This window comes from Typopeltis vanoorti, chromosome 5, assembly GCF_054136105.1.
Source record: "Typopeltis vanoorti isolate ZY-2024b chromosome 5, IOZ_Tvanoo_1.0, whole genome shotgun sequence".
Lineage (NCBI taxonomy): Eukaryota > Metazoa > Arthropoda > Arachnida > Uropygi > Thelyphonidae > Typopeltis > Typopeltis vanoorti.
The window spans coordinates 147,741,078-147,755,518 of NC_143553.1; the positions used below are offsets into that span (position 1 = coordinate 147,741,078).

Sequence of the window (14,441 nt, forward strand, 5' to 3'; positions counted from 1 at the left end):
TTAATTCTAGTCACTGACTAGCAAAACTTTTTCTAAGCCTTTCTTTGACTGGTTCTAAAGTTAATGTCTGGCATGGGCAAGTGGTTTTTTTTGTCCCAATAAACTTTTTTTCCGTAAACTCAAAAAAATCAACTATAGAACCCATGTATATTACAGACAGTAACATATGTTAGGGTTGGGGACAATGAGATGACAACACTTATTAGTTGTCTCCTCACTGGATGCTGCTTATAATTAGTGATAGTCTTGGGCCAGCCATCTCTGATTGGATACTGGTGGAGAATGAACTGCCCACTCAGTCTTTAGAAGTTAGGTAGGACTGAAATAACCTCTCCTACTCCCTAGAAGGGAATAAAAGACTTTCTTCTTCATCCTATAGTTCACAGAGGGCACCCTAGATATTAGATGTCCCTTACAGAAATCTTTCACTCAGTCCTTGATTGATACTTTTCTTTCATCTCTGTAAGTGAAGCACTGATCCAACTTTTTATATTATCTGTCTAGGTCTATCTCTTTTTTTCTGAGTTTCTAGAATAGTCCTCCAAGAACTTCAGTATAGAGGTACTGAATTAACTAGTATGTCAGTAAGGCATAATCTATTGATAATTTCAAGCTTATCTTGTCCATAGTGGTTTTAGTTTTTGAGGTGCTGTTATTGCTTTTGCAAGCTTCATTCTAACATCCTGTCTTGATGTATCTTTATTAAAGATATTGCCTAGGTATTTAAACCGATCAACTTCTATAGGTGTATCCTCAAGCAGGATTTTCTTCAGTTTTTTTTTTTTTTTCCTGCTATATCACTTGTTTCTTGGTCAGAAGCACAACTATTTGTAATTGTTCTTGATTTTTGGTTAAGCCAGTCAGTTAAGTTAACAACATTAACTGATTGTTATTTTATGCATTTATTTTTTAGATTAACCGAAAATATTTCAGTTCACATATTGCGGATCATTCAATGTAATACAGTTGGAAATTTAAAAAAAAAAAAAAAAAAAGACAACAATAAAGGTATATGGAAAATGGAATCTCTCCTTATATACAGTCATGAGACAACTATATAAAAAACTGCTGTTAGAATCAAATGAAGTGCAATGTGTAATTTAAAAATAAAAGCATGTGTTTTTGTGCATGTAATAAAAACTTATATAATTAAATTGTATAGTGCTTAATACTGATTTCCCAGATTTTTGTCATGAATGGTCCATTAAGGTTGGGATTTGGGTGATGCAAAAGTGCTCCAGAAATTTCTTTAAAGAGACTCATAGTCATAGGAACGTGTGTAATAATTTGGCATCATTCTAAAAAGTCCTGTGGCTTGTACTAGTAATCCCATGTTTTCTAGAATTGATTTGTTCTGTTTATGGTAATATAGGATTGATATTCTGAAAGATGTATAGAAACAGATTAGAATGTTTTTTCAAAGTAGAATAACTTGCACTTGTGTGGGACTGAATAGATATATCATGGAGCGAATTAATAGTGGCTTGAGCGAATTAATAGTCCTTTTAATAAGAACAACGAGGAAAGATATAATAGATATAGTCCTTTTTGATCCATGTTCCATAGTGAAATTGAATCTGTGATGAATCTTCTTTTTTTGTGAGAAGACATCTAATTGTTCATATAAATTATTCCAAAGAGCAAAGATATTCATATAATAAAGCAATATTGAAGTTTTTGGAATAATAATTGAAATTTTTTCCAAGTTCTTAATGGAATTTAGCAAGGATGGTAAAAATTGGAGAGCCTATCACAATACCTTCAATTTGTTGATAAAGCTTTTCATTTCATCTGAAATATCCAGAATTCATGATGAACATGAAGTGGTCTAGAATATTTGATGGAAATTAAATGATAACAATTCTAGATGTCTGCTAGAGGAACATTTGCAAAAACTATCCAAGTGTTATTAGTAAATCTATGGAGTGAAGCCTGAAATCTTTAATTTTTGATGTGAAGTCACTTGTATTTTTAATATAAGTAAAAGGAATTTCCAGTTGAGAGAGAGGTGATTTGAAAGAAATATATATATATATATATATGGCTATCTATGCAATCACGGATTAGACAAAGAGGATATTCTGGTTTATGTAACTTGGGTAAGCCATAAATTCAATGTTGTTATGCACAGTGTGTTTTTAGTTTCTGAACTGTATCCAGATCAAGCAAAAATACGTTTTCCAATGAATTAAGTTTGTTTAGTTGAGTCTTGGCGAGATGTCTGCCATTTAACAAATAGATTTTATAATCTCATTGCAAAATATTAATTTTCAATTTATAATCAGAAGAGTCAGAAAAAAACAGTACGAGGGCTATCTGAAAAGTTCTCGGCCTTGACCATAGTTTCCAACACTATTGGCAAGATTTTTTTTTTCCAAGTTGGTACATCTGTTATATGCATTCATGTGAAATTGCAAGTCATTCTATCAAGTAGTTTGTTTTAGACAGCTGTCCGAAGCAAAAGTGCTGTCTGTATCTCTTGAAATGGATAAAATTGAGTATCATGCGGTTATAAAATTCTTTGTGAAAGAAGGTTTAACGGCAAAAGAAATTCATTCGACGTTCATAAAAGTTTACTTGCCAGCCCAAGAAATGGGCTATTGAGTTTAAATGTGGCCGTACCAGTCTTGAAGATGATCCACGTGAATTACGTCCAAAAAAGTGTAACACCACCAGAAATCATTGATCAAGTGCAGGATATAGTATTGGATGACAGGCGAGTCAAAATGTGTGAAATTGCTGAGACTATAGGCATTTCAAAAGAACGTAGGATATTTTGTGAAGAATTGCAAATGAAAAAGCTTTGCACAAGACGTGCTGCACTTGCTCACAGCAGATCAAATACACACTCGCATGAAAATCTCTGAATAGTGCTTGGAGTGTTTTAACAAGAATAAAACTGATTTTTGTGTGTCAATTTATTACTATGAATGAGATTTGGATTCACCATTACACACCAGAATCCAAACAGCAGTCAAAAACAGTGGACAAAAGCCATTTGTTCCATGCCAAAGAAGACAGTCTGTTCCATCAACAGGAAAGGTCGTGGCATCGGTGTTTTGAGATGCTAAAGGCATTTTGTTTATTAATTATCTTGAAAAGGATAAAACAACTGGGGAATATTATTCCAGTCTTTTAACCAGACTAGACAAAAAAATTAGTGAGAAAAGACCCGGTTTGCAGAAGGGAAAAAAATCATCTTTCATCAGGAAAATGGTAAAATTAAGGGATCTGCACTATGAATTGTTGGAACATCCACCCTATTCCCAAATTTGGCTCACTCTGACTTCAATTTCTTCCCAAAACTAAAACTCTTCCTCGTTGGTCAGCGTTTTTCTTCAAATCAAGAACTTTAACTACAGATCACCCCAACTTTCCTAATTACATCATAAATGACACCTTCCATATAAACAGCAAAACGTGCTTTTGTCAGTTCTAATATTTTGTTTTAAAGGTTATTAAACATGGAGATCTGCTCTGGCTGAAGACCATGCTTGCTTCTTTTAATTATCTCTGAAAATCTTATGAGAAAGATAACCATGTAATTAACCAGAAAGTTATTCTTCTTTGGGGACTTTATAATGTTCATAATTCAAACTGGCTCTCATCCTTTAACTTCATAGATCAAGATGGGAAGGAAGCTGAAGTGTTTTGGTGTTAGTGATGTAACACATTGTTCTCCTACATACCGGATCATCTTCAACACCCTGGATCTTTTCTTAATCTTCTATCTGAATACATCATGAATGTGAAATGCTCTCTGTTTAGTAACTCAAGCAGAGAGAAGCTAATCTTGACCTTGTATTTAATTTTTTTTTTAAATCTTGTATAAAATCTTGCGCTACAACAATAGTTGCTGTTCTGTGGTGATCTCTGGGATTGCTCTACTTTTCTATATTCAGATTCTGTCTTCTCTTCTGATGCAAGTACCTGTTCTGATCAAAGAACTGAAATAAGGACCTTTTATTCCCCACTCTATTCAAAATTCCAACATGATTCCGAACTATCATGTCCAAGCACCCATTCTTTTACGAATTCTCTCCATGAAAGGTCATTAACTTATAATGCATAATTGATTATGGATGTGACTGAGAGCTATATAATATGCAAATCCTACTCTGGAAACCAAGCAGGGAATTTGTGAATATTTTGAGGTTGTAATGATTTTCACGGCCTTTGTGATATCTTTTTTGGATACTTGAAAATGACTTGGAAAAAGTTGGACTGCAAGCCACATCCTGTTCATTAGAAAAGTGGATAAGATATTCTTTCAGCCATCCAAGTTGGCTATTAAAGATTTGAGATATTAAGGTTTTACTGGTTTTAGAATTAGGAGTGAACAAGTATTCTATCAAAGTTAGATCATAGCAGGATCATCACAGACCTTAGAATTCAAGTGAATATACATTTGAAAGCAATTTGTAATTTCATACAGAATGTAAATGTCAAATGAAGTATAATTTGAAAAATTGAAATAGTTGACTTTTTTTTTTTTTTTCCATGTAATCTGATTTTTCAGTTCACTGAAATATTCTGATTTGCAGCAATTAAGTATAAAGATGTATGTTGTTATTTTCAGTTCACCTAATAATCCTAATTGCCATGCCCTGTATGGTGGCCCAGTTGGATCGGTAGCAGCAACATTAGGGGGATTTAATAATTTTCATTATTATACTGCTGAAGCTTTAGTGATCACTATACCAGTTAGAAATCATTATAATTCATCTTTGAATGCAGATGCTTTAGAATGGGAAACATCGTAAGTATATTGTGCAGTATAATTCAGTTTTCTTATTTAGTCATTAATTGCAAATTTAGCACTTCGCAATATAAAAAAATTATGATTTTTATGTTCTATGCTGTCTCCTTAGCTGCTCTTTGTAATATTCTTTTATTTATATAACAATCGGTACTGAACGTATTGAACTATGGGACTTGAATTCTTTCTAGAAATATAGATTAACACAGGTGTTTAAAAATTTCTATATATTTCTATTTAAATATGTCGAATGATATTGCTAAACAGCACTGTTTATTTGCATGCAGATTGTTGCAAAATCTTTCTTAATATGTTGGTTCTGAGCCTGTTTTACCATTTTGCATTAATATTTATCCAAATGAATCATCCCCATTTACACTAGCAAATTATAATTGCATAAAAAACATCTTTTATGCTTAAAAAGTCAGATATTGAAAAAAGAAGTTGGTTGGTTGGCTCAGTAGGAAGTGCATACTTTCCTGGCATCATCAAATTCCTGATATGTACCCTCAAGAGGTGTATAGGATATGATAATGCTACATGAAAAATTTACATCGTTACTAACTTCCTATATACAATTTTCCTCCAAACCAATCTGTTACCTGTCAAGCTTCAAAATTGTCACACCTTTCCTCTTGGTAATCTTTCCTCTCCCATTCTGTTTAAGTGACCATACCATATGAGATTAGCTCCAATACATTCCTGAATGCCAACAATGTGAAGTCCTTTCCTAATATCCTTGTTTTTAATGTGATATTGTCATTGATGCCACCTGTTCACATCTCTAATCTTTCTCAGGACTCTCGTATCTGTGGTCTCTAGTCTTTGGTCAAGTGTTTTACTTCTGACCCAGCTTTCAGATCCATAAGTTAAAACTGGTTTGAACACTGTCTTGTATAGAGCTAATTTAGTGTTCTGACTAATTTCTCTCTTATTTTATATAAATTTATTCAGTTGACCTTCTGCCATACTGGCTTTGTTGATTCTATTGTCTATTTCCATATTTAATTTACCATCTTCACTAAAAATCATGCCTAAGTAGCTGAAATGTTTTACTTGTTCCACAGGTTCTCCATTAACAATGCAGTTGATATTTTCAATGATTCTGCCTATTTTCATTGTCTTTGTACTGCTGACATTCATACCAAATATATTACAGCAGTTATTCAATTTAGGTTGGGAATCTTGCAGGCTTGTACTAGATTTATTTAGAAGTATAACATCACCTGCATAAAGTAAAGAGCTGAAATTAACACCTCCAATTTTGATATCATGTTTAATACCACTTTACTTCATAATGTGATCCATATAGATAATGAATAACAGAGGGGATAATGTACATCCTTGTCTGAAACCAGATTTAACATTGAACCATATTCCTGTACTTCAATTCTAACTGCTGACTTACAACTCAAATAAAGACTAAGTATTGCTTGATATTGTCGTGACGACCTTTTCCGTCGTGTTCTAAATCTATCTAGTTTCAAGTCACTTTTATGAATAATACAACTAATTACGAAATGATCACCGATCCAAAAGTGGGGAAATTTATATTTATACTGCGGCACCCTATTCTTAGATTAGTCTATATAAATAGTAGGATCAGTTCTAAATTAAGTTAACAGTCATCTCATTAGGCCGAATCATCTGTTATCATTTTTACTTGGGGTTCCCGCAAGATTTGAATGTTTATGAACGGTGCAATAATAATTTGTTGTTTTAAGGATACTTGCGACATAAGACTGAATGATATAATCACGTAATCACAAGAAAGATATTTATTTAACCAAATATTTCGGTCTGGAAATAGCAGACCATCGTCGGTGGTATTATTCGTTTCATACTTAGTGATATAACATCACGCGGCATGTTCTAATTTCAACGATCTATTGTTAGTATTCTAGCTTGTATATTTTTTAAACTGTTCTTGTAATACCACCGACGATGGTCTGCTATTTCCAGACCGAAATATTTGGTTAAATAAATATCTTTCTTGTGATTACGTGATTATATCATTCGGTGCAATAATAAGGAATTCAGGCAAACACAATATTTAGATCAACAAAATAAAACATTTAATATATGATATGGTTAACAAAATACAAGAACTCTGTTTCAAAATGGAACTATACAATTAACTTAACACTTCTTCTTAGGTCACTGATACTAATTCAATGTTCTAACTTTCATATACTATTCACAGTCTCAAAAACACAAATCTTCTTATCTCAAGTTAATATAACAATTTCATATTTTATTCAGTCTTCACAAATCTTTCAGCTCAATGTTTATATTCACAGCAGGCAATAAACTACGTAAGCTATATTCCAAGTAAATATATTCCCGGACCTTGAGCATCGGAGGTATATTACAGTTAATGCTAGAATAGAGAAACTTATACAACTACTCTTACCAGACAAATTCTTCAATACATCAAATTATTGAGAGAGCACTTATGAATTAACTTAATTAACATTAGCGGAACACACATAACAAATATTCTCCATAGTTTAAACTGTATTACTGTAAGTCGCACTTCACTATTCCAAATAACAGTAATTAGGTACTAATATCTTTTCCTGTTCACTTTTCTCCAAGTAATCAATATAACCTTTTCCTAGGGCAACATAGAATTTAATCGTAATCCAGATTAACTAGAACTAATCAGAATTTTCGCATTGACTGTCCAGTTTCCTTTTATCTGATTACGGTATCAACCTTTCTTCATAATAACAGCAGTTTTCGCTTATAACATTAAACTTTGTTTCACTACTTATAGGTTCACTTCCGAACACTATACTCATAAATCTCTGCCCTGAGGATTATATAATCTGGGTTCCGCAAAACTCTCTCCTCCTTCTTAATAATAATTCTTCTCTATATCCGTCTTATCTATGACCTTCACTCTTCTCTATATATCTATCTATCTGACCTTCACTCCCACCTTACGTTCGAACGCCACGCTCTACTCCACTCGTGGTTGTTTACGCGTGCGTCTCCATGACAACAGACTGCACGTAAACATTTCGCTAATGTAATGTATGGTCTATTATTATTCATGAGTGATTACATAACATTAAATATTTCACAAAATAAAACAACAGAATATTTAAGCTACTTCTTTAACTTTTTGATTACGTATACAGTTAAATATAAATTAACACTTTACGTTACACCACATATATTTAGTTATACAAAATTCTAAACATATTATTATTTTATAAACTAATAATAGGTCAAGTTTTGAATAAATATTTAATTAGTAATTCTTAATTAAAGAATAATAAACAATTTTATATAAACCGTGATTAATATTTAATAAGCCATGTTAAATGTGAATGAAAAATAATAAATTACATAACATAGCTTCATTCACAATTTAACAATATAATGTCCCACTGACACCATACAACTGTAGCATTTTGAATAGCTTCTCTCTTGGCACCTTGTCATATGGTTTTTCCAGATCTACAAAACTTAAATACTCATCTTTGTTATATTCCCATGATTTCTCAACTATTTGTCATAAAGTGAAAATCTGATCCCGACTGCCTATATTTGGCCTGAATCCAGCTTGTTTTTCAGCAAACTTCTCTTCCACAATCCTTCTCAACTGTTTCTCAAGTATACTGGCATAAATCTTACCAGGAACAGTCATTAGAGTAATACCCTAATTCTCACATTCAGTTTTATTTCCGTTTTTTATATATGGGTACTATGAGAGCTCTATTCCAATCATCAGGAATTCATCCCTCTGTCCAGGCCTTCTGGACTATGCAGTTCAGCCACTGTTTAAGACTTTTATACCTCCATATTTGAGCATTATTGGTTGAATATCATCTACTACAGCTGCTTTTCCACATTTCAGGCTTTTGGTGGCTTTTTCTACTTCAAGTATGGATATGTATTCCGGATGCATGCCTGATCATTGTTTTTTACCACTGTGCTGTCACTGTTTTATTTAGCAATTTTTCAAAATAATTATTCCATACTTCAAGGATATCTTTTTTTTTCTCCAGTTTTCATGTCACCTTTATCATCTCTAATTCCTTTTACAACACTCTTTCCTCCATTTCTGAGCTTCTTCAACAACCTTCAGAATATCTTGCCACCTTCTTGATATTATTTCTATGTTCTTACCAAAGTTTTCTCATGACTTTTGTTTATCTAGTTTTACACTGTGTTTAGCTTTCTTACATTTGTCTCTGCATTCTCTAAGAGCACAAGCTGACTTATTTGCCAGGAACTTTTGATATGCTTTCTTCTTTTCCTTCACTGCCTCTTTAACTTCCTGTGTCCACCATGGAGGTTTGATTTTTCTATCCTTACAGATAACTTCACCACATGCCTCTCAGGATGAATCAATATTTTCTTCAGGGCTTGCTACTAAATCTCCAAGGTTTGGTTCCTGTTCTCAAACTCTTTCATTTTTTCTTCAATAATCTTTGTGTATTTTAGTCTACAGTTCACATCTGAGAGCTGCTCAACTTTTATTTGATTTAAAACTTTCTCACATTCTTCTTTTCAATTTGAAATCTATTTTATCCTACTGGAGACTAAATGGTGATCACTTCCAATTTCAAATCCTCTGTACACTGCAGTGTCCTGCACCAGTGGGAAAACATCACCATCAATAACGTAGTCAATGAGACTGTCCTTTTTCCTTGCCTCTTCTCTCCATGTGAATTTGTGCACATTTTTATGTTGGAACATTGTGTTAGTAATAACCAGTTCACATCCTGAGCAGAAATCCAATACGTGTTTGCCATTATTATTTGCTTTGCTTCTTTTCTCTAAATTTTCTGAAAATATTTTTGTATATCTGACAATCATTTCCTACTCTGCTATTTAGATCCCCAACAAGGACCAACTTTTCCTTTTTCATTGTGTAAGTTGCTTTCTCTAAAGCCTCAAAAAATTCCTCCACTTCTATCTTAGTAGAACCTTCTGTGAGCCCATAGGCACAAATAAGTCTCATTGTCCAGTTCCCCATTCTCATATTTGCCAACATCACTCTACTTGAGACTGCCTGCCATTCAAGAAGATTAGCCTTGTATTTAGTGTTGAATATTATGACTACTCCTTCTTTTCCTTAATTGTCATTGCCTGAATATAACATTTTGTATTTATTGCTCAGAAAGATCTAGGCAGTTTTTGTCTTTTTTGATCCAATCACCCCTATTATGTCGATCTGGTACTTATCCAGTTCCTCAGCTAACTCCATTTGCTTGCCATTCAGACTTCTTATGTTGATAGTGCTGATCTTGAACTCTGGTGATAATGAGTTCGGTTGTTTTAGGATTTGTTCCAGTAGCTGGCCTTTTGCTGTTCACACTAGTTCACTTTCAAAAATAACAGGGGGCCTTGTTTAACCAAGCAACACCCCAGCTGGCATGAAATTCTGTCATGTTGTACCATCATTTTGTGTTGTGATTTAAGCCAATAAGAATACAATTTGACTGCATCCCAAATTGCCATCCTCCTTGTTCGTTCAGTATCCAGGTAGATACCTAACAAGGTGCACCACAAGAAGGTGAGGATTGGACATTAGGTCAGAAGCTCTTGTTGGTTCTCCACAAAGCTGTATAACTGTTGGATCGTACTTCCTTGTTTTTGATCCGCCATCTTGTTTTAACTCTGTTCTTAAACAAGTAATAAGTTGCTGGTTGTTTACTAACCTAAATATAGAGAAATTTATATTTTTAGACTGCCCTACTCTATATCTAGATTAGTCTAATGAAATGTAGTAAAACCAAACACCAACTAAATTTATATCAATATTATTTCTTACGGAGACTGAGTTTATCTCTAATGTTTGACGCTCCCGCTAGGTCCGATAATTTCATGAACGGTGCAGTAAAGGAGATTCAGGCAAACACAATTTTAAAATCATCAAAACAAAACATTTAATTCTGGGTAATATATTATACATATAAACTCAATTCTGAGAACAAGATAATATAAATGTCTTAGCTTAACTGGTCACAACATTTTGCAGATTCAGTCTATGGGCATTCTGCTATCAGACTTATAGCTTTCACAATATTAAAAAACTTTTAATAGAGTTCAATATTACAAAATCTGTTAGTAACAAATTTCACTATTATCACACAGTCAGTGAAGTCCCAATACATTAATGGTGGCAACAACTGTTTCATGAGTATACACTTTCACACTTCATACTCCGGCTGATTTCAGCAAAAAACGTTATGGTTAATGTGGGGAATAACAGGAAGAATTACACATATATCTCTGCATTGAAGTAACATAAAATTGGACAGTTCTTACTGGCTAAATCCTTTGCTCATCAATTTCACTATGGGCACACTTTATAACTATATTTACTTAGCACACTATGGCAACACTATTTAGAATAAATCTTCTCAATGATAACTGAACTATTAATGGTCACACCTCACGTGTGTAGACTTATTTGGATAAAGGAAAATGCTCATTTCTTCTTTAACACTATTTGACCAATTCAGCTCTCTGTTAAAGTTCCATGAAACTAATGGAACACACAGTAATTCTTTAACCTCTAGAATTATTCTCAGTTGACTATTACTTTCCCGGTTTTCAATTAGTCCAATTACAACACTAAAGTTCTAGACACAGCAATCTTTTGCATTCACTTTGCTGCCTTTAGTATTTTCCTCGTCTCTCTCTGGACTATCCTCAATGCTCTCGTGTCCCAGAATGGACGGTCCTAAAAAAGAGACCCCCACCCCCTCGGTTTTCTCCACTCTCAGCTTATATACCTCCCTTCTTTTTCCCGCCCAAAATTGTTTCTCACGCTCTCTTATCTCAGTTCCTTCTCTGCAGTTGACCATATCTCGCATTCCATGCATGCGCTAGCTATTTCTAGCCCATCTCCATAGTAACAAACAAAATAAAATAAAAACAGAAATATTGCATAACATTATACCTTTACATACTGGTAGTGATAAATAAAAATGAAAATATAATTCACATAAGGCATATTAAACTCATATATACAATTCCTCATAATATTAAATTAGGAATAATCAAAATAAACAGAATAATATTTCACTACAAGGTCCTATCATTGCTAACACACATTTTAGATTAATTAATAAAATTTAATAAATAAACTCAAGGCAATTACATGAATAATAATTTACAATCATGGGATTAATATGAAATAATTTTTACAAGTATAGCCTTTGGTATGGTGGATTAAGTTGGATTCTGTAATGAATATTAATAATTTAAATTTCCCCTTAATCAGAATCCAACATAACTGACATCTGTCAGTTATACAGTTTTGACTCTTAAGCACCCTATCCTGGCATTATTATTATTATTATTATTATGTGACACCTCCACCACTCCAACTACCTGCATCATCTACAGCTGACCACCAGCACCACAAGTATTTTCACAATCACAAACATCCATGACAGGATTCGAACCTGCAGCCTTTTTGCTGGAGAGCAGATACACTAACCACTTGGCCAACCAGGCTAGTTGTGTTATTGTCTTATAGTATTAGCCTATCACTTTTTTACGTGTGTGATGATCTAGATTTGACATTTATCTAATGTTAAAAACAATAATCCTTTAAAGTTTCAAAACTTAGGTCAGCTGATCCCTGAAATTACTTTCATAAGATAAGTACTCCTATGCATTGGAATAAATCGTTACTTTTTTTTTAATACTGGCTATCACTTTATATGTAGAAGTATGCTAAACTGCATTATAACATGAGATAAATAATATAATGGGGAGATGCAAGTAAAAAAATATTAAAAATAACTATAGCATAGATAATTTCCCATTTACCTCTGTGCTGGATGTTCATGTGAGGAGAGGGGCAGAACTGTTCAACCGAGCACCACCTTGTTGTCTGCACTCTATGCCTTCAGAAACCAGATGCTACTTTCAATGCTGGTAGGCATCAGCAGGGATACCACGTGAAATGGGAGGCACTGAAAAATGAGACTGTGAGGAAGAATTTTGCAGATGACATTTCCTCCAGGTTCAAAGAGCATACTGCAGATATTGAGAAGGATTGGGAGTTGTTCAGACAGCATGAGAATGCTGTCTGAACAACTGGCAGAAAGCGGCTCGGTGTGGCGACGAGCTGTGAGAAAAGGACACCTTGATGGAACCAAGAGGTCCAAAAAGCTGTCCAGGCAAAAAAGGCCTAGCTAACGTGGCTTAGGGTCAGGTCACCTGAGATGTGTTACTGGTACGCTGAGGCAAGGAAAGCTGCTGCTGAGACAGTAAAGACAGTAAAGGAGAAGGCTTGGGAATCCTTTGGAGAAAGATTAGACTCATCCTATTCAAATGCAAACAAAGTATTCTGGCAGACCATCCGTCACCTTCAAGGGAGGAAATCGTGCACAGCAAGGGCAGTTAAGGCCTCTGATGGTGCACTATTAACAACCGAGAAGGATATCCTCCACAGATGAAGGGAATACTTTGAGAGTGTGCTTAACCCAGGTGGCCCAGAGGTTGTGGACATCCAAGAGGTGCAGATTGGGGCGATGACTAGTGTCACAGCAGAAGAGGTCTATTTAGCAATAAAATCGCTAATATTGGGCAAGGCTGCTAGTGGTGATGAAATTCGGCCCAAAATGCTAAAAGCCTTAAATCGATGTGGTGTTCTCTGGTTTACTCAAATGTCAGGCTGCTTGGATATCTGGGTGAGCACCAAAGCAATGGCAGAGGGGCATAATAATACCAATCTTCAAGAAGGGAGACCAGAGAGATTGCAGTAACTATTGTGGCATCCTTTTGCTCAGCATGCCTGGTAAAGTATATGCTAGGTGCTTGGAAAGAAGGTGCAGGAGCATAGTTGAGTCAAAGAAAATGATATTCAAGGAGAGTTACTGAAGGCATTGGGAAAGGAATAAAACTTCTATCCATCATCAAAGAATAGAATACCTAAAGATTTTGTAAGCTCTATTTTTATTCCTATTCCCAAGACTACAGGAACAATGGATTGTGGCAAGCACAGAATTATCAACGTGATTAGCCATGTTGCAAAAATCCTCATCAACATAATATATAGAAGAATGGAACAGATGACAGAGAGGGAATTAAATGAAGCATAGTTTGGTTTCAGGAGAAACCAGGAAGCCATCACAACTATAGATATTGAGGGAAAGAATGATAGAGTTCAATAAAGATTTATATCTATGCTTTGTGGACTATGAAAAAGCTTTCGATAACATTAATCACTCTGTTTTATTTGATATTTTGCATAAAATAGGAATAGTTAAAAATATTATGAGAATTTTGTTCAGAATATACAAAACTAAAGAAGCCAGGGTCAGATTTGAAGGAGAGGATACTGAATGGATCCTCATAAGAAAGGATGTGGGATGTCCCCACTCCTTTTTAATGTCTATAGTGAATGGATGATGAGAGAGGCCTTGGAAGATCTGAAGGATGGAATAAAGATAAATAATATAAGATATGCAGATGGCATTATACTTATGAGCGAAACAGAGGAAGGCTTGCAAAGAATTTTGAACAGACTGAACAGGGTTGGAAATGAGAGATGTAAAATGAAAATAAACATTCAGAAGACAAAAGTGAATGAAGATTTCAAGGAAAGGAAATGATGGGATGGAAAACGCTTTGAACGGACAAAGAATTATTATTATTTCGGGCAACTCCAGGAGTCCTTAGACTCATCGAGGGAGGCCCTAAA

The 14,441-nt window shown here is 34.3% G+C and overlaps 1 protein-coding gene across 1 annotated transcript in view; it reads left to right on the plus strand.

Annotated features, from left to right (window-relative positions):
* Positions 1 to 14,441, plus strand: part of LOC150106928 (NPC intracellular cholesterol transporter 1-like) — a 920,722-nt gene that overhangs the window by 287,362 nt on the left and 618,919 nt on the right. Inside the window, exon 10 of the mRNA XM_090393507.1 lies at positions 4,580 to 4,759. Coding sequence (XP_090249633.1) covers positions 4,580 to 4,759 — 180 coding nt within the window. The remainder of the gene's footprint in view (positions 1 to 4,579; positions 4,760 to 14,441) is intronic.